The following is a 21,349-nucleotide window of genomic DNA, read 5'->3' as shown; positions in this document are numbered from 1 at the left end:
CCCCAGCACGTAGGGGACACTGGGCTCCGTGGGACATAAAACAGGGAAGTCTTCAGAGGGTCACGGTGCTTGCGGGTGGGGGTCCAATCCTCACAGTGACCCCTTGAACACATGGTGGCTCCTGAGAAGACTGGAATTCAAGGAGGTAAATGAGAGGACCTGGCCAGAGCCTGCTGGAGTACGCTCACAAGTCTGTTCCTTCTATTACACTAAGTCAGGCCAGACCACCTCCAAGCACCGTACAAAGCCGTAGCTGCCTCTGGAACTTCTGGGCCTCATTCATGCAATAAGTACTGCACATCTAACATGCTGCTAGGCCTTGGGTTTAGATCTGTGGTCTCAGCAGGGCTTATAGTCTGTCTCCATTTGATAAAAACAGGGCTAAATATACCTCCTTTGTAGGTTTACTAAAGATATGAAAGCTTGTAGCTCCATGCCCCAGACCTGATCATTCTAAAATTCTTTCATTGAACCCAAGTTTCTTCTACTGGCTCTAGTTCTGCCCTGTAGGAGCCACTCTGTTCCTGTGACAGACCTTCATATAAAGATGGTACCACTGTGAGCAAGGTCAGCAGGCGGGGACTGCATGGGGAACAGCCAGACTGCTTCAGCCTGGACACTACCAAGCACTGTCACAGGTACTCCACACACGTCAGCTCTCAGCCCCATCTGCTAGCCCTCACAGACCACTGCCCCAAGGAGGTGATCTACCCTCATTTGTTCTGACCAACCTTGAGCAACTGGGTACCGATGTAGCCATCAACTGCAAAATGTGAAATTATAAGTCGCTCCACCTCTCCCCAGTCCATCCCAGAAATAACAGGAGGCCCCACCAAAATGTAAATGTTGGCATTTGAAGGGCCTCAAGCAGGGTTGAACAAGTTTTTCTTCAGTACAACCTCAGTAACCAAAAGAAGTACAGAAGTGGGAACACTGTTTGCGAACATTTGCCCTTTAATTTGCATTTAAAATCGGTTTCTTTAAATACTGAGTTACAAGTTCTGGATAGTGAAGACAGAGTAGCTGCTGCAGGCACTCAGTACTGGCTCCCACCCCTCCCCCACCCAGCCCCCAGGCCTTGCTTCTTCGCTCAAGATACCAATGGGCATTCCACACTAAGTAAATGGCTCCCGGTTGTCAAGGGTCAGCAGCCTCAGGCCAGGATGCAGTTGGAATACAACGTGATGAAGCCCAGTAACTTTCCTGACAAGATGTGTGCATTTAACCATGCTCTGAAGCACTCCAATGTCGGTGCCCAGACCCAAGGCAGTACCTCAGAGGTGACACCAGCCTTTTCCCCACTGTGTACAAGCATCTTGGGCGGGTTTCCATCCTCCACCAGACCTGTGTTCTATAGAGGAAGAGCTGAGGGTCCACTCCTGAAGGGCATTGACACAGGAAGGAACAGAACCGCCTCTGCAGCCCACAGGTTTACACCATCGGAATTTAAAAGCTCAAGACAATCTGAGCCAGTCCACAGGAAGTCACCTCCACGCCAGTCTCTACCAGGAGCCCGAGGCTGGGACACGCTCTGTCTGCCTGCCAAGAGGTGCTAGCATCTAAGTGAGAGCAAGGTGGGAGAAATGGCTCCTAGCAGCCTGGAAAGGTCGGCACCACCACAGCTGTGTGCTTGCGCCAAAACGGGTCTTCCTGGTGCAGTTATGACGGAGCGTGTGAGGGCAGGCCCGGGTTCTGCTCCAGTCCTGTTTATGACACACGACCCCAGGACCTGCCTACTCCCCTGCTCTGCCCCTCCAGATCCCCCAGCATGTGCTTCCTGGAAGAGGCACAAGAGGCAGCTCTTAGACAAGGACAGCTGAGAACGCAGGCACCACCGAGGCAGAGCAGCGCCCGCAGCCTGTGGTCGGCACCTCCTCACGGCGGGGCGGGGAATCGAGCGAGGACGGCGCTGCCAGGACGGAGGCGGCTTCAAGCCCGGGAGGCAGAGCACCCTCCTCGGCATCTCTGGAGAATAGACGTTCGAAAGATAGAAACTTAATCACATGGTCCCCGGCAGTTTCCCTATAGTGTACTGGACAGGAAGAAAACGAAATCATCTCTGTGGAGGGCTAATGGAAGGAAAGGCAGGAATAATAACAAGCATCCATTAAGGCTCTCTCTCCCTCAAGCCTAGGGAAATCAGATATTCGAGTGTAGGAGAGGGTGCAGAGAGGCAGAGAGCCTGGCAGGAACACCAAGAGAGACCTGTGACTGCTGGTTACATAGTGCCCTGGTTTCCTTGCTTGAGGCCAACAGCATGTGCCTGTCACCAGGCTGACCTGGGGCCTGTGAGGGGACAGGGAGAAGACTGGTTTTCAGTTCCTGCATGGCTGTGCGGGGCACAGGCTTCCTCCTAAAGGTCCAGTAGGAGGACTCTGGGATCCTCTACCGCTGCCTTGATTTTGCGGAGGAAAGTCACAGCCTCTCTGCCGTCGATCAGCCGGTGATCATACGTCAGGGCCACGTACATCATGGGCCGCACCTCCACCTACAGAGAAGAGAGGCCGACAGGTTTGTCTGCAGTGGGGCAGAGAAAGCCCTGATGAAGCGGGGAGATGACTAAGCACAGCCCACAGGTAAGTCCCCAGGTCCAGAGACTTTCCTACTTTGCTTTGTTGCTTCTAGATACAATGTGTTCAAAGACCAAGCCAGACCCTGAGCGCAAAGCTCCCATACTCAAAAACAAAAAGCTTAACCCAAGGAAACAGGAGTCTCCTTACAACTGTCTTTAAATAAAAACCATGCTCTGCCCTCTCACGTGTCTGCCATCTACAAGGAAAAGTTCCTCTTCAATTTTGGCTACCTGCAGTTTTTTCTTTAAAGATATAATAATAATTTTTTTTTAACTTGGGGTCCACAAATTCTCTGAACCTCTATGCAAGGTTGGGTATATGAACATTTTCAGCAGATATCTACAATTTTTGGATTCAAGGAGTTAGGGACTTCAAAAGGTTCTAAACACAGGGGTCCCACAAAACATTTTCCTACCAACATATCTTGCGAGGCCAGCTCAGGACCCTCCGACCTCATTCCCTGACTCCCAGAAAAGCTCTAAGCATCGTCACTACAACCGGGCAGGCTGACAGCGGCTCTGCACTGCTGTCCCCCACTTCCCAAGGCAAGGACCACGCCTTCAATGGTACCCCCACACTCCCTAGAGAAGGAAGCCTGTTGACTAGTCCCAGATGAAGGAGCAAGCTTTCTCAGCTTGATGGTGCTCAAACCTTAATGTGCCTCAGAACCATCTGTACTCTCTGCTTCACTAGGTCTGGGAAGGGGCCAAGAGTTTGCATTTCCAACAAGTTCCCAGGTGCTGCTGTTTCACACACAACTTGAGAACCAATGCCTTAGCTATTAATTAGAAACGAAGAGATTCAACTTAGGCCTGAAATTACAGCGAATCTTTAACGAGCATTTAGTTAAGACTTCCCTCACCTCTTCACGTAGCTGCTGGGACATTAACGGTGATGGTTCCTACCTTGCCTCCCACAACCACTGGCCTATCAACGATGGCATGCATGCCTAGGATGGCAGACTGAGGGGGGTTGATGATGGGCGTTCCAAAGAGCGAGCCGAAAACACCTCCATTGCTGATGGTAAAAGTACCACCATCCATATCTTCAATGGCAAGTTCATTCTTCCGGGCCTAAAAACAGATTTTATAATTGAAAGGTAATGTCAACCCAGCTTCCTCCACCTAAAGCAAGTCCAGAAGGCTCACATCTGAGATCAATGGTCCAAGTTCTAGCTTTAACTGAGATGCCTGTGACTAGTTACAGGCTGGAGGAAAGGACTCTGGACCTTCCCTTTTCCGAGCAGGTTTACCCGGATGAGATGAAATCTTCACTCACAAGAGCACCATAAGCTCCACCAGAGCTGTACTTCGGCTCTTGCTCGTGACTGCCGCTCTCAGGGCCACGTCCTCTTTCCACAGCAAAGGGAGGCCCCAGCTCCCTGAGCATCGCTCACTGCCCAGCCTCCCCAGGCTCTCTTCCCTGACCTGCCCTGCAGCTCACACACACCCTTCCATCTTACCTTCTCTCCCAGTTCACTGATGGTTCGCTCAATATCGGCGTAATTCATCATTTCCACATTCCTGATGACAGGAACCACCAGACCCTGATGAGAGTAAAAAGCTCTTTTCAGGTGTAAATTAACAGCACCCTTTATAGTTACAACTCTCTTGATTCAAGCAAAGGTCTCCCCACCCCAGAGTATCTTAATTACTCAACGTGATTAATGTAGTCTAAAATATTTAGACTTGCAAAAGATAAAATAATGTGGTATGGTCAAAAACAGGTTTATTCTTCAAACAACTCCCTTCTAGAAAAACGAAATTACAGAAAAAAGTCTCTCAAGAGGTCTGCTTCTTCAAATGGGTAAGAGTCAAAGACCAGAGATCCCCACTTCTTGCTCCAACATACCCGAGGGGTGGCCACCGCAACGCTGATGTCAATATAATCCCTATACACCACCTCTTTGGTTGCGTCGTCAATCACTATGAAAGAGAAAACACGCATTACATATAACTCCCCAGGCCGAGGCAGTGAGGAAACATTTGCATTAGTAGGTAAAAATCCGAGATGCTTCGTACGGTGTGGACTGACCAGCCAGTACAAAAACCACCGCATTACAAGTGGCAGCCGGCACTGCTCTTACTCCCAAGCCAACCAATCATAACTTCTCCCAAGTGTCCTGACTAAGCTTGAGCACAGGAGCATCCGTCTCCTCGGCAGCCCTGAGAAGGATCGGTGCACGGGCTAACACAGGGTAAGTATGTGCCCAAGTTCTCGCTCACCAGCTCTACTCCAGCCCTCCCTCAGCTAATGGCAGGTTTAAAAGTGCCCCCCAGAAAGGGCAAGTTAGTAAAGGAAGTGGACGTGGGGGGATGCTGCCCATTCTGCTGCTCACTCCCAACAAGGAGCAAGGGAAGCTTCTTTCCAGAAGACTCGGTAGGAAGCGGTGTGGTCTGTCTTTAATATGCTAGCCTGAGAGAGCAAACCAGTAGCTAAGAATTTAAGTCTGGTGCTCATGAGAAAATAGAGGCTTGAGAATCTTTTCCATAGGAATTCTATGTTGTTTTGTAGATAGGATACCCCGGAAAAGCATATAAAGTGAGAAGGAGGCCAAGGGAACTCTGAGAAATGACTACATGTATGGGCAGGCAGAAGAGATGCAAGGAGTCATCAGGAAGCATAAGAATGGAAGAAGTAAAGAGGTTTCACATTTGGATGAAACAAAGCCCTTCCCCTACCTGAGGGCACACCACTTGGCAGAAGGGATTAGGACTTCTATTTCTAGACCTTTCGGGACCCTGCACTGCTGAGGGTTGCAAAAGTGCCCAATGTCCACTCTCTCATCTTCCAAGGACACAGAGAATTGTCTCAGTGGAGAAAAGAACTGCTTGTTAGGTCAACATTTCAATGATGTAGGCGAGCAAAAAGTAAGGAAAATGAGCACCAAGCCCACAAAAGAGGGGCCAAGCCCAAGGCCTTCCAGTGAAGTCCACTGGCCAGAAATCAAAGGTCACCATGGAGCTATGCCAAGTACAGAAGTCGGGTCCCAAGATAACAGGGCTTGTGGGAGGGTGGGCAGCAGCCACAACATGAGTTTCCACACTGACATGAGAAGCTTGGAGAAATGGACTGGCTCAGAACCGCTTGTCGCCAGAGCAGCTGCCAAGCTCTGCACTGGGAAGGGAACCTGTTCTGTCCGGCTGGTAGGGAAGAAGCACTCGTGATGCCCATTCAGGAAGGTCAGTCCAGAAATCCCTAGGAAAGGTACTCAGGTTCTCACACATCTGAAATAAGAAGCCTCAGTCACAGGACCATCGTTTTTGTGTGCTGAGTGTGGGGGAGCATTTCTGTATTTACACACATACCTCCAGGACCTCTGTTGATTCTGGCCACCACAAACTCACCTGCATTTACCACAGGCTGTTCCTGCAAGGCAAAGGCTGAGGCCTTCACAAATGCCGACATGAAGCCTAGTTTGAGGTTATGTTTCTTCAGAAAAGCATCTTTGTGCCGAGCCCGCATCTCCTGGATGTTACTGCAAGAACACATTACAAAACAAACTGACCATAAAAGAAACCTCAATTCTGACTTTCACACCGGTTTCTAACTCCAGGTATACAACTGGGTAAAGTTTTCCCTTTCTCTGGACCATCTAAGTTCAAGTTTTGAAATATTCCACTAGAGGGTAACACAATTACTTCATTCCTTTAAAAACGTGGATCCAAAGGAATCAGATCCACTCTGTGTAAGGGCATTTTCATGCTCCAGAAGTCAGAGATTTTGTGACAGACAAAATGAATGAGTTCATACAGTGCATCAATAGCCTCACCCTGGACAAGAAAGTGACTTCTAGCTACATTGAATTCATGAGCTATCTACCCTGAAAATAGTTTTTTCTTTTCTTAAAAGCATAAAGTCCACAAAATAAGCACCATTCTTTTTCTTTTTATTAAATAGGATTCCCTGGTGGTTCAGATGGTAAAGAATCTGCCTGCAATTCAGGAGACCCAAGTTCGATCCTGCAGTGGAGAAGATCCCCTGGATAAGGGCATGCATGACAACCCACTCCAGTATTCTTGCCTGGAGAAGTCCATGGACAGAGGAGACTGGCAAGCTACAGTCCTTGGGGTCACAAAGAGTTGGACATGACTGAGCGACTAACTATTTCATTAAATATTTCTTGCTTATTTTCAAAATACCACCAAACCTAACTATGACTTGTGACATTTCTAATAAATGAAAACAAAAAAAAACCCCAAACCACACAGGTGCACAGGTTTCATTTGAGCAAAAGCAGTCTTGACTGCCTATGGATGGATATAATCCAGTGTTGTGTTAGGCTCATGAGAAAGGCAGTATATTCAAGCATCTCCCAGAGTGAGCAGTTCCATCTGCTTGGTTCCTTCAAATGGGCACTCCCACCCACCACACATGGTGGTCAATGCAAGGCACCAAGACATAAAGATCATATACACAGTTCTTGCCCTTAAAATTAATTTAATGGACATAGTTTCCCTGGTATTTAGAAAAATGACCATGTGTGGACCTAAGCTTTTTAAAGTATAAGCAGCAAGGCTATGAGAAACCTTTGCAGTGTGACCAATCTTTGTTCTTTTGGGGCTGGTTTTTCACAAACATACAACACATGTACTAGAGTTAGCGGGAAATGGCTTTCCCATCATTTTGCTGCAGAAATCTCCGTATTTATGGGAAGACAGTTCCGTGATGGAAATCGAATTTAACTTTATCTCAGGCCCAAATGCTCAGTTTTCTCTTTCTCCCTGTAATGGCTTAATCTGACATTAGCACGAAAGATAAGATGGTATAACTTTAACTCCCCTCTTTAGACCTCGTGTTTTTTAAAACGGAAGTTTTCCTAGGGGGACTGATTGGGTTTAAAATGTTTGTTTTCCTGAGTCTAACTACATTTAGTGCTAGGATTACCACCCTAAAGACATTACCGGTTCCCAAGACACAAGAGCTGCAGAAGATGGAAAGAGGAATGATAAACATCTCTGCTCTCCCAAAGGCCCAAATGCTATTGTCTGGTCATTAAGTAGTTTCTGTTTCAGAGTTCTGTCCTTGCAGGCAGAGGCTGGGACAACAGGGCAGAGGAGGAGGTCTCAGAAAGGCCCCTTATGGGTTAGCTGAGCAGCGCAAGACCTAAAGGGCACTCAATCTAAACCAGATTACTGACTGCAGAGGGGCCCCAGGCCATCATCAAGGGACACCTCGATTAGCTGCTGAAAGGAGATCCAACTACTGTACTTACTTTCCAATCAAAGCTGGTGGGCCAACTGCATCTTTCAAGGCCACAAATATTTACATGTTTTGTCTTAAGGAATTGGGTAGAATTTCAAAATCCAATTCAATTTGTGTACAATTTGGCCCTAATGCACTGAAACATAAGCTGCAGCCTTTGTGATTCATTAGTCAAGGTCCTTCCCTACATCCTATGGATACAAGAGAAATCTTCGGCTTGGATGACGTCTAGTCTTTTGGGGAAGCTTCACAACAGAACAGATGACATTCAGTGAAATGGACCACAGAGCCCTACCCTGTGAACAATGCTACAGCATGCTGTCACTAAACCATCTTCCACTCTACACTTTCCAGACCCTTTCCAAAGAAAACCATTTACCCTAGTGAAATGCAGATTAGCAGACTAAGCACTTGGGATAAAAAGAACCAACAAGATGACCTAAAGACTTGATGATTTACTTCCTGTATTATATATGAACTCTTACCCTGGCCCTTATAACATTCTGAAATTTCCTACACGTCTTCCTCACAGTGATTGTCTCTCAGATGTGTCCTGTACTTTCCTATCTGTGCCAGGTCCATATTGTTAACATCTTCTGCAATGACCTTCTCCTTTATGCCAAAATGTGAATCGTTAAGGCCCCTTAAAGATCTTTTTCTCCAGGAAGCCTTTCCTGACTCCTTCCTCCACCTCAAAAACAATCTCATTTTCTTCTCCACCTCACACTTTTTGTATGTTTCTGATACTTGTTTTTCTAGATTTTACTTTGCATTTATCCAACAAGATGGTAGCTCCAGGCTAAAGGTTATCACTCATCTTTGCATCCCACCAAAATATAGTGTAATATCTTGTACACAGTAAGCAATCAAAAACCATCTGTTGACTCTTAACTACATTCTCTTCCCTACACCTGTAAACAAAGTCTTCAAGAAGAAAAGTGAGTCAACAACTAGCTCACTATAGAAAGGGGCATACTGAATCAGCCCCTTTGGTTAATATTCTGAGGTTTTTTTCTTTAAAAGCAAAACTTGCTTCCCATTTCATTATCGAAGTTGAGAAAGGTGAAAGATATGAAAAGCCTATGCCTTTCTACCCACTCAATCCTGAGTCGCTTAGGAATACACATAAGCAGCAGTCACAGTGAGAAGGAAGCAGGGTATGGCCCCCTGACTCTGGGCATGGTGTCAAATGATTCTCCATCCTGAAGGGGAGCCTTGTTGGCCTGGCTCCCCTATCTCTTACTTGTTAACAGTGGTCCTTAGAGTTTAAGACTATTACCAGCCTCATTTATCAGAAATCACAAGATTCAGGTATAAATCTACAAGGCTAAGTTTTTTAAGTCACAGAGGAGGCAGGCATAGTATTAGGAAAGTCAGTCAGAGAATGAAACCAGTGGGTCACTCTGTATAAGTCAAGAAATAGTGCAAAGAAGTACTTCTTTCCTGTTAAGTTAGTTTTGGGCAAGTTCAAGAGTTTTGCAAGAAAAAGAGCACAGGGAGGAGGACGACTAGAGCTCTCACCTCATGTCAATCTCATTGAAAGTGGTAAGCATCGCACAGGTGTTCTGAGCCTCCTTCAGACGCTGAGCGATGCGCTGCCGCATCCTGTTCATTTTCTCCTGGAAGGGAGAGAGGGACAAGTGTTGCCAGCCTGGTGTCTCTGGGCCTCCCACTTAGTCTGCAGGAGCATGGGCATGCTAGGAGGGGATAATTAAGGACCGTAGCATCCAAACACAGGAAGAGATCGAGGCTTCCTTTTTCCTGTGGTGGCTTGCTCCTCTGAGCGAGAACAAGGAAACACAGACAAAAACTACTCACTCGGATGTGCCCTGAAGTCTGATGAAGAATAGAGGCCCAGGAAATGGTTTGGTTTATAAACCAAAACCAATTTATGGAAAGGAAGAGTGTGGTATATGGTGAGCCAGCCCCAGAGTCATTATAGACAAGGCAATTTCTGGTGATAAAGACTTGCATGAGAATAGCTACGTGTGGAATGGAAACTCAGAAGCAACACATTTTTCAGGCTATCGTATTTTTAGGAGGTATTCTCAGGCAGAGGAACCCACACTCTTGACCATACTTCCTTGAGGTTTTATGCCTGCCCCTAACTGCCACTGGGCAGACCTCAGCTAAGCATCCCGGAAGAACAGGAATAGAGCTCACTAAACCACCTCTCTGAAGTGTGGGAGGGAGGAGAAGCATTACTAGGCTACCATCCCCTGCATATACCTTTCTCACCCACAGCACTTCAGTGGTAGCGTGACAGAGTGGGAAAAAAACCAATGGACAAGTGTTCAGAAGACCTCCAGTTCTAGTCTTATCATTTGACAGTCATGTGAATGAACAAGTCACTTCCTAAACTGAATTTCCTTGCCAGGCCAAGGGAATCAGCTGCCGACCACTCAAAGGCAGGCAGAGCATACCCATATTTTATTAATCTCAACACTGCTCCTCGGCTTCATTCTTGGAAGTGGTCCTTAGAGGCTTACCCGATGTTCTGAACGCAGACCTATACCAGCTCCTGCCTCAGCTCTTGGAGGGGCAGAAGTGGGTTTTACAGCAGACACTGTAAATGAAGAGAGGGTACACTGAGTCAGAAAATGAGAAACATTTACTTGAATATATGCCCATGCTTTCACACTGCACTTGTCACTTAATCTTCAAGGTATGCTGAGATATATTAGTATCATTCCTACTTCACAAATGAACAATCTGGTCAGAGAAGTTAAATAACTAGTCTAAGGTCACACAGCTATACACAGAAGCTGCGATGCAAACTCAGGTCTTCTGATACAAAGTCTGGAGTTTCTTCTACAACACAGCCAATGACGCCTGTCCAGAGCCATAATCAGTCTTAGACTTTGCCCTCTGAGGGAACGTGACATGAGATGAGGTGTTCTGCCGTAGAAAGACACGTGGGAGGCAGAGGCTTACCTGGCTTGCTAGTGAGTGGCTGTGAGGGTGAGGGCACAGGTGGCATCTGGGTGGGTACAGATGCTGCAGGGGGAGGAGGAACTGCAGACACTGCGGGTTCTGCTTTTGGGGCTGCAGCAGCAGGGGCTGCGGCTGGCTTGGCCTTAGCAGGAGCAGCTGGAAAACAAGAAAAATAGATGCCATTGGCACTATGTGGAACGGAAAGCAACCAAACTGCAGATACTAAGTAGAATTTAACAGCAAAAGCTCTCTCTCTCATCAATTAACAAATGCTTCCTGAGTATCTGCTATACGTGTAAGGCTATGAGATACACAGAGTGATTTAAAGCACTGTTCTTTCCCCAGGACTCCTAGATGTCCAACGTTAGATAACTGACTGAATTCAGCTGCCTTCCTGATTGCATAAACATCTATTAGTCATCAAGTTCAGCCAATACTTTCAAAGCACCTAAGTCAATGGTAATAGACTTCAAAGCAAAAGAAACCCAGCAATTTAAGATGTTGAAACACACAAATAAAAGAAACAACTTTCCAGTTACAGTAATACTGATTGTCTCCTGTCTCCTATTTTAACATCACATGTGGAAGAACTCTCTTAACTATTAAAAAATAAACGCTTAAATAATCAAGGACACATTTAGACTTTAGAGTTCAAAGCGTTTCATCTAGAGTAACTCTCAGAAACTAATGAGGTGGTCAAGCAATGAAATTCACAACTTTAAATATTTTTTTATTTTACCCATTTGGATATCACCATCTGGGTTTATATTTAAATCAGAAGAACATCCTCTAAGAAATGGTCAGAAGATGAAGTTCTCCAACTAGAAGAATCAATCTTATTCCCTAGTCTTCCACTGTATGTGCATTCCATTCTTGGCTTCTGATCTTATCCTGATCGAACATAATGATGCCATCTACCATCTTTCTGCTTAACTATCTTAACCATGAAATAGATTTTAGTAGTTACAGCACTTAACTAAAAATCAAAAGTTTTATTTCCTAATTGCTAATACTGATCATAAGATCCAATATAAATTCATTTCCTTATTTCTCATTTCTTCCCAAGAAAAATTCAACCCTCCCTAAAAAATGTTGTGACAGAACAGATGTGAAAAAACTAGTCCAAAATTCTCCATAATAGACATGATGAAACACTGCTTCTTCTCACTTTAGAATAGTGGCTCCCAGCCCTGGCTATGTATCAGAATCACTTGGAGAGTGTTAAAGACAATAACAAAAACTATGATAGATAACCAGGATCTGAAAATCCCAAATTTAATATATCAGAATCCTTTGGCCTCAGAATCTGGGTATTTGTATTATTTTTAAAGTCCCCATGTGACTCTGCTGCCAGGGTGGGGGGAGGGGACAGGAAAAAAAACATTATCTCTAGAATCTTCTTCCTTCCTATTTAAGAAAAGGTCAAGCACCAGAAAGAATACTATTGTGAGATTTATTTTCTTAATACCCTTTCTTCTAAAATTTGACATTTAAAGTTCACACTATATATATATCTCCTCTTACTGCCTCACTAAAGGCAGTGGGAGTGCAAAATGGTATTTGATGTATCAAGGAATTAGCATATCATGCTCAGCCCCAATTCCAAGGGGGAACACTGGAGACCTTGACGACCAGGAGAACTTCTTTACCGCCAGTTTTCCTGAGTGTGAAAAGAGGAGTGCCTCCTTCTACTTTTCCCCCATCAGGTACCAAAAGAGCTTCAATCACGCCATTTGCTGGTGATGGAACCTGCACAGAGGTCTTCAAAAGGAAGACAGATGGAGAAAGAGTCCAAATTTTTACTCAGCATTAGAAAATTAATTGTATAGAATCTCAAATGAGTCACAAGAGTTGCAACACAGATATACAAGACCCTGCATAAACATCAAGGCCACATTTTCAGAATAAGAGTAATCAATGCTACTGTGAAGATTCACCTTGTCTATCCTTTCTCAGAAACATTAAAGCAGGATTCAGTTAGTGTGTTTCCAAGTGATACATAAAAAACAACTGGAAACAGTTCATGTATACACACACAAAAGCTATAAAACTAAAGCTACTAAAGTACATAGTACATACACCTAGAACAATCTAAAACTAAACTTTTAAGTATTTTTTTTCTTTTTACTGAGCTATTCCAACAATTTTACAACTGAGGCAGCTAAAAATTATCTTCAAACAACAACTAAGCCCCTATTCCTCTCATTAGGCTGAGAAACCAAGGGGAGACCATGGAAAGATGGCACCAATAGGGCAAGCCTACCTTGTCAGTTTCAATCTCACAAACCACTTCATCTTCTGCAACTGTGTCTCCAACAGCTGAAAAGACAGTCAAAGGCTACCTGTTAGGGGTGAGCAGTGGGTAACAAGAAAAGTAGCCATTAAATCCCCTTTGGCAGGTGTTACAGGACCCCTTTCCTACAGGCCAGGGGAAAGTACACTGCATGTAAAGAAAAGGGTGGAGCCAGAGGTTCCATTGATTATCATGGAGGTGAGGGGAGTAAAGGGGACTTTTCAAAAGTATTTAAATTTAAGAAATGAGAAGGCAGTAGATCTTACCTTTCTCCCACCTGACATCCCCCTCTGTGACAGATTCTGCAAACGCTGGGGTTTTGACTGTAATCACATCATCCTCTAGGAAAAGAGGGGGGGGAAAAAAAATCACGCAGTCCATAGTTCTCCTTTTTCTGCCATTAAATTCAGTCAATTGTTATTCTTCTCATTAAAATTCCATTCCCAAGAACGGAGGGAGCTGAAGGTACTTACTGCACACAGCTGTAGTTCTAAAGAAGCGAACGCTGAGGATATTACTGCTGTTAATGCTACAAAACAAACATAAAAATAAACTCCTTTAACAGGCGAATCACTCACAGTTTAGTCTAGATAAGGCATGACAGATCACCTTCCCTGTTTTTTATTTTTAATTAATCTTTATTGGAGCACAGTTGATTTTCAATGCTGTGTTAGTTTCTGCTGTAAGGCAAAGTGAGTCAGTTATACAAACATCCACTCTTCTCTAGATTCTTTCACCTTTCCTTTAAACCAGTGATTCTTGACTAGCAGCGCCCATCACTGTGACCTGGGGAACTTTTTCAAAGCATACCTATCTAGGCCCCATTTCAGAGACCATGACTCAGCAGGTCTAGAGTAAAGCCTGAATGACCTGGGTGCCTTAAGTAGTAGGCCCTTGGGTGAGTGAAATGAGCTGCAGTGAAATGCCAGCTCTTCCAGAACAGACTTTACAGACTTACGTTTGCATCTCTGAAGAAAAAGACAGCGTCTTGGTCCTTTGCATAACCACAAAAGGACTCAGCTTCCTGATTAGGTTTTTTCTTAACTAAATCCAAGTAAGATAAAACTGTGTGCCTTCAGGGTACTTGCCACTAAGCCAAGTAAAACAGAATTTCTGTCTATGCGATTACAGATTTAGATAAGACAGCAAGATGAAAGCAAAACAAGGTGCTATATGCAAAACAAGCAAACAAACAAAAAACCCACTGAAAACTTCACAATCTCCCGTTCTCCTGCCAGAAGGCAGCACATCAGTCCACTCTGGACTCATTGAAGAGGAACCTCAAAAGAGCAAGGTATTCTCTGATATGACACTAACTTGAAATAATGTAACCTGGAGAATGATATGACTTTGTATGCACAAAACCATGAACAATGGTTACCACTGGAGAGTGGGAAATGTTGATATATATTGTATCTCTGGTTATCTGCCACATACACACACATTTTGGAAGAGAGATTTGGACTGATGTGAACTTTCACTTTCTACCCTTTCAGGACTGTCTAAATATTCTACAACAAGCACCTTTACAATAAAAAGTGAAATAGATTTAAGTTGCCTTTGGTATGTTTAAGTTCTATGTAAAATCAAGGGAAAATATGTGTTATTAAAAAAAATACAGAACACAAACTGTTCTGCATAAAAGTTTCCAACCATGTATAGGTACATGTTCATGGGCAAGAACTAACAGGTAACGAGTCAATGCAGACTGCTCTGAGGACACCCAGAACCTGGCACACAGGCTATCTCTGGGAAGAGGAACGTGGTAGCACAGAACAGGATAAAACCTTCTCATGGACACTCTTTTTACTTTTGAACCATGTAAATGTGTAACCTATTAAACGAAAACATAAAACCAAACATATTTTTACAATAAAAGATTTTTAAGTAAAACGGGTACCTTATTCACAGAAAAAAGACAATATACAATACAAAAACAGTTACTAGATTAGAGTTATTCCCTAATCTGTGATCCTCAACACTCAAAGTTTAGGAGTTTTTAAAATAATTTACTTTCAAATAGTTATTTGTTGTATTTATTGCATAGGATTTGTGGTCACTCTAATTTTCATTTAAACTGTAGATAAGAAACACACTTTGACTCTCCCTAAATTATTTTTAATTTACAAAAGTATTAGATGTTAACAGTAGAAAACTTAAGAGCAAAAAGAACATTTACAATGGGACTATACCATACAATACAAAAGGAATAATTTTAAACCCGCTTTTTCCCACTTAAAGAATGAACACATAACATAGCATAGCCTAACCAATCCACTGTTGTCTGGCCATTCTGAGAAACACAGGTACACTAGGAGCTCAGTACAGATCCCTAGAAATGGGATTGTTAGATCAAAAGGTACACATAGTTCAAAGATTCATGAAGGCCAAATTGCCATTGTAATGCACAGTGAAGAAGAAGCAATCTGCTGACCCTTCATTTTGAAGATTCTACCTACAGAGAAAAATAGCTTGACAGCTGCTCAACAGGAAACTAAAGAGCATCCTCTTACTACCACCCTGAAAATACTTGGAATGCAAAGTAGCATTAAGCAACGTTCACAAGCAGAAGTTAATCTGAAACACACATGGGTGGCCTCTCTCCAAATTTTGCATTATGCAATAGTAGCATTCATTCCCTCTACAGTAGTCAAAGTCCCAGGACTTAAATGACTAGTCTCTTGCTTTTACTGTTTCTAAAATGCGTTAACTATGCAACCAAAAGTGAAAGAAAGTGAAGTCGCTCAGTCGTGTCCGACTCTTTGTGACCCCATGGATTGTAGCCTATCAGGTTTCTCCGTTCATGGGATTTTCTAGGCAAGAGTACTGGAGTGGGTTGCCATTCCCTTCTCCAAGGGATCTTCCCGACCCAGGGATCAAACCCGAGTCTCCCACATTGTAGGCAGATGTTTTTACCATCTGAGCCACCAGGGAAGTTGCATGCTCTTAATCTCCACAATAAGTGTAACCTCCAGTCCTCCAGCTTCACTTCTATCCAACCAGAATATTTAGGAGCACCCTTCTATCTAGTCCCATAAAAAGAGAATTCCAGCCTCACTTTCATTATAATCTGAAAGCCTGGTCCTGACACACTCCTGGTCCAATACTTCACATGGGGCTGAAGTTCAGGCTCATAATTTAACATAAATTAACATCAAGGTCACGTCAAGGGACTCAATATAACCAGCTTGATTACTAGGCTTGAAAGACAGGAAAGAAAGCGGATGGTCAAACTGGTGTCTTCAACACCCGGGTCCACATATCTGTGCTTCCCAGTGATACTTACACAGTCTTCCTGCTGTCAGGGTGACCTGGTCCCTGACATAAGGAGATCCCTGCAAGAAACAAAACAACTCTTAACCAACAACTCTTTATCTCATACAGGATACCTTCTGGGAATGGAGAAGAAGTTGTTCACCCCCTAACTCTGAGATAGAGCAGGATCAACAGCAGGCAATAATATAATCTATATCACAGAGTCCTGCCTCTTAAACTTTTCCACCATAGTAATTGTAATGGCAGAAAAGAACAGGTATGTGCAACTGTGGGGAATGGGTTTGAGGAAGAAAGGGGAGAATTCTATAATCTTATTTATCTCAAAATTCATAAACTTTCATTATCCCTATATGTTTTCACGATAGAATGCCTCTATTTCCCAAGTTTTCAAATACAGTTGAAGCCTGAGAGAGACACATGAGAGCTTATCCTGTGACTACACACAGGCTAGTCAGAGAAGCAGTGGAACGTTTGCTGCGAGTGTGTTTCCCTGGTTACTTAAAATGCACTGAGCTGGAAGTCTTGTTGCCTTGAATCCCAACAACAAGACTAAGCTCCTTCAGGCCCAAGGTCTTTGGCTTGCTCAAACTACTACACCTGCCTCCCACTCTTGCCAAGACCTTCCCTTCTGGTCACACTTAACAAGGTGAGAGCTTCTTTCTGCCCCACCAATTGTCCTTATTACAAATAACCGCATGTCCTTATTACAAATAACCGCACTGCCGCAACAGACAACTGCTCTATCTGCTTCACCAGATTATATTCTTTCATGTGTCTTGTTTTTTTTCAGATCAAAAACAGCTCTTTCTGAACCATGGGCGTAAGAAATACCAACTGGAAGACAACTCTCTCTTGTCCCAGCTTCCCACAAACATCCTCAAGGTTTCAGTTAAGTAAGTCACCTCTTCATGTCCAATAGCCAACGACTATAGTACAAATCCCAAACATAGCATGTATGAGCTTGCAGCCAGCAAGCAGCCCATACTGATTTTTGGAACTCTAAGTTCACTTTAGAGTTTATCGTACAGCAAGTTTCATTTGTACAGTGCTTTAGAATTTATAAAAAGCTTTCACATAATGACCTCATTTTGATTTTCATCTCACACTCCCTGAAGTGGAATGACCATTGCCATTATTCTCATTTCATATATAAGTAGGGCTTTTGGAGGTTAAGTGGCTAGCCCAAGGAGAAGCCCTGAATCACAACACAAACGGCAAGAACAAGGCTCTTCCCATTGTCCTGCCAGTCTATAAAATGGAGAAAATGTTTACTGACATTTTTCAAAACTCCAAGTTAAAGAGTTTATTATTGAGAGTCCCCTATGAGCTAACACTGTGCTAGGTGCTTATGATCTCATGACTCTAAGGATAAAGTCCAAAAACTTTACACATTCCTGTCCAGCCCTTCCAGACAAGCTTCTTTTCCATTTCTATGACTGGTCATGTCTCCTCCTGTCTGAAAACTTAGCATAAGCAATTCTCTTTGCCTAGCATATCGTCTTCTTGGCCAACTCCTATATATTCGTCAAGACTTGGCATAAATATCACTTCTCTGGGGAAGCCTTTACTGATGGTGCCACCTCACCCTCCCAAGCCTAGCTTTATCATCCCACCCTCTACTTCTCTTTCACAGTAATCACAATGTAAACATGTACTTATGTAATTAAGGGTACTTATGTACCCTCCTGGAGGGTAGCTGCTGCTGCTGCTGCTAAGTCACTTCAGTCATGTCCAACTCTGTGTGACCCCATAGACGGCAGCCCATCAGGCTCCCCCGTCCCTGGGATTCTCCAGGCAAGAACACTGGAGTGGGTTGTCATTTCCTTCTCCAAAGCATGACAGTGAAAAGTGAAAGTGAAGTCGCTCAGTCGTGTCCAACTCTTAGCGACCCCATGGACCGCAGCCCACCAGGCTCCTCCATCCGCGGGATTTTCCAGGCAAGAGGACTGGAGTGGGGGTGCCACTGCCTTCTCCGCCTGGAGGGTAGAGACCACCTCTATCCCTGCCACCTAGCATAGTGTCTGACATATAGTGAGAATTCAACAAATAATCTATTCATTATGAGTAAATGATAATATGATGGGTTAGGAGTTCAGGCTGAGGAGCAGACCTGGCTTGACCAATAGTTGGCAGAGTGACCTTGGTCAAGGCACTTAACCTCTCTTAGCCTTGAGTCATACATTTGTAAAATAGAGAAAATATTTATTTTACTGTTTCTTGATGAGTAACTGAAAAAAGGCACAGAAAGCACTCAGAACAATACTTGGCACATAGAATGCCCATAAGAAAATCAACTCATTCAATGAATATTTATGCCAGGCATATAAAAAACTATTGGGATAAAAACCTGAATTCTTTCCACTCCTCTCTCTGCCATCTTCTATCTCATGCCACTCTCTCCCTCAACCAAAATGTTCTGGCCAGATCACCTCTTTTCCTAGTTCCAAAATATTGACAAGAGCTTTCCTTCCTCAGGGACTTTGCACATGCCATTGCCATTCCCTTCCCTTCTCCTGCTCTTCATCTGGATGGCTCCTGTCACATCCTCTGGGTCACAGCTTCAGTGTCCAGCTTCATTTGTTTCCTTTTCAGCATTCATGATAGTCCATTTGTTGAGCAATTTACATATTGTCTTTCCCTAACTAGGTTGTAAGTTCCCCGAAGGTGAGAAAGCACCCCCGCCCCACCACTTCGGTGCTGTATCCCTTGTGAGTGCCTAGCAGCAGAGGTGCCTGACACTGAGTAGATACTGAGTAACTATGTGCTAAATGAACAAACGGCAGCTGTTACTAAATAGCATTTGGGGTGGCTTCCAGGGGCTAGGACTCGGCACTTTCAATCAATGCAGCGGAGGGGGTGGGGGGGGCCGATCCCCGTTCCATCCCTGGTCGGGGAACTAGATTCCCAAATGCCTCAACTAAGACCCGGTGCAGCCAAATAAATCAGTAATTTTTTTTAAATAAATAAGAGTCTTTTGTTTCGCTCCTCTCTCTCTGAACACGAGGCGGAGAAACACAGGCACCCGATTTCCTCACACGCGGCTCTGCCCAGGAGGAGAGAACATTTTTAGGGGAAGGCAAAAGGGCAGAACTTACCGGGCAGGGAACGTCTCCCTAGAGGGCAGTTCCCCTGTCGAGAAAGAAGACGTCGGTCACCCGAGACGAAAAGTGAGGAAAGAAACAGCTTTTTCAAGTATAGACTTAAAGCTGCCCCCGGGACTGCTGACAGGTGAACCTCAGGCCTCCTCCCAAAGGCAAAGGTAACAGCAACAACGCGGGCGGGACGCCTGGCCTACCAGACTATCTCAACCTTCCCCCACGGGAGTGATAACCCACTGGCTTTTTAACAGAGAAGAAATGAGGTCCCCAGATCCAGTCGGGGGCTTCCGCGGCGCCTCCCCCCGAGCTCTAATAAGAGTCTGGTGCCCGGGCGGGCGCGGCTCTGGGCGGCTCCTCCGCCCGCGCGGACGGAGGGTGGGGTCCGGCAGGGGCCGCGGCGCCGGCGGCCGCGGGAAAGGCGCCCGGCCGCTGGGCTCCACAAGACGGTCGGGGAGGCGACAGCGGCTCCGGGCCGCCAAGCACCGCGGCGGCGGCCTCCGCGTCCCGGTGCCCTTGGTGCCCGGCCTGGCCGGCGCGCCACGCCCCTTGTCGTCCCCACCCTACCTCCGTCTGCCCACCGGCGACTTTCTCACCCACCGGGGGTCCCGGCTCTGTCGGACCGTACCTTCTGGAAGGCGGAGAGCGAGCGGCTGAACGCCCGGGACGCGCAGCGGGACAGGGACAGCATCACGGCGGCGGAGCCGAGGGCGGGCGGACACCGGATATTGGGCCCGGCAGCAACCGGAAGCGGGGCGGGCCGCGGCACCCGCTACGCGGGGAGGGGGGTGGGAAAGGGTGTCCGGACCGAACCACTGCCGGGCGGGACGGGGGGGGGGGGCCGCTGCAGCTCAGGCTGGGCTTCCCGAAGGCTCCTGAAACCGTCTGGCGACTGATCGCCCCGCCCCGGGGTCCCCTCTTCCCCGTATCTCCCCGCGGAGCGTTCGGATAAACTCGGCGCCCATCTCCCTTGGGACAACCCCCACCCCACCCAGGACACCGCGCCATTCTTCCCCCACATTCCCGGGGAAAAAAAGCAGAAGGTGGCGTGGGCTTCTTCGGACTCGGACCTTGGCTGACGTGCACGTGCGATCTTAACACTTCGTGTGGCCTTGGGCAGGTGACGTTGCTTCCCTAAGCCTCAAAGATGGGGGTGGGGGGGTGGGAATCACTTCCCAGAACAAAGAAACGAAACACCGAGGAACCTCTAAAGGGCTCCCGTTGCCCTTTAACTGACCTGAAGATGTTCAACAAGCCGCCTTCTGCATCCTTATCTCCTCGTCGTCCCTGCTCAAACTCTCTCCAGCCGAGCTGGTTGTTCCCCATACCTCTTGCGCGTTTTGGAGGCTGTTCATTTGTCATTCTACCCCTAGAAAATAAACTCCATGAGATTTAGGAACCTGGTCTATCTTGTTCACTTCTTGTATCTCCGGCCATTTATTAAAATTACAGTTTTTGTTGAAATATTATTGACTTGTAGCACTGTATTAATTTAAGAGCGTAACTTGATTTATGCATCTCATGAAGTGATTATCACAAAAAGTTTAGCGAGCATCATCTCAGCATTCAAAACACTAAGATCTTGTCAATCCATTCCCTTCACGTCATGGCAAATAGATGGGGAAAAAACGGAAACTGTGACAGACTTAATATTAAGTCTCCAAAGTCACTGCAGACGGTGATTGCAGCCATGAAATTAAAAGACACTTGCTCCTTGGAAGAAAAGCGATGACAAGCCTAGACATCATATTGAAAAGCAAAGACATCGCTTTGAGGATCAAGGTCCATCTAGTTAATGCTATGGTTTTTCCAGGACTCATGTACAGTTGTGGGAGTTGGACCATAAAGAGGGCTGAGGTTCTCCAATTGTGGTGCTGAAGAAGACTGTTGAGAGACCCTGGGACAGCAAGGAGATCAAACCAGTCAATCCTAAAGGAAATCAACACCGAATATTCATTGGAATGACTGATGCT

The 21,349-nt window shown here is 45.5% G+C and overlaps 1 protein-coding gene across 1 annotated transcript; it reads right to left on the bottom strand.

The window, feature by feature from the left end:
• Positions 1–976: 976 nt before the first annotated feature.
• DLST (dihydrolipoamide S-succinyltransferase) lies at positions 977–20,129 on the bottom strand. The gene is made up of 15 exons (XM_065940148.1): positions 20,005–20,129; positions 19,377–19,410; positions 16,292–16,340; positions 13,479–13,534; positions 13,272–13,346; positions 12,976–13,031; positions 12,362–12,473; positions 10,713–10,868; positions 10,268–10,344; positions 9,300–9,397; positions 5,921–6,051; positions 4,425–4,498; positions 4,036–4,119; positions 3,479–3,646; positions 977–2,488 (listed from the first exon to the last, which is right to left on the bottom strand). Exons 1-15 carry the CDS (start codon positions 20,065–20,067, stop codon positions 2,354–2,356), a joined length of 1,368 nt encoding a protein of 455 aa, XP_065796220.1. The 5' UTR covers positions 20,068–20,129; the 3' UTR covers positions 977–2,353.
• Positions 20,130–21,349: the final 1,220 nt, after the last annotated feature.

This window comes from Muntiacus reevesi, chromosome 7 (genome assembly GCF_963930625.1).
Source record: "Muntiacus reevesi chromosome 7, mMunRee1.1, whole genome shotgun sequence".
Taxonomy (NCBI): domain Eukaryota; kingdom Metazoa; phylum Chordata; class Mammalia; order Artiodactyla; family Cervidae; genus Muntiacus; species Muntiacus reevesi.
The sequence above is the reverse complement of the archived record's forward strand: the minus strand, read 5'-3'. Positions and strand labels throughout refer to the sequence as shown.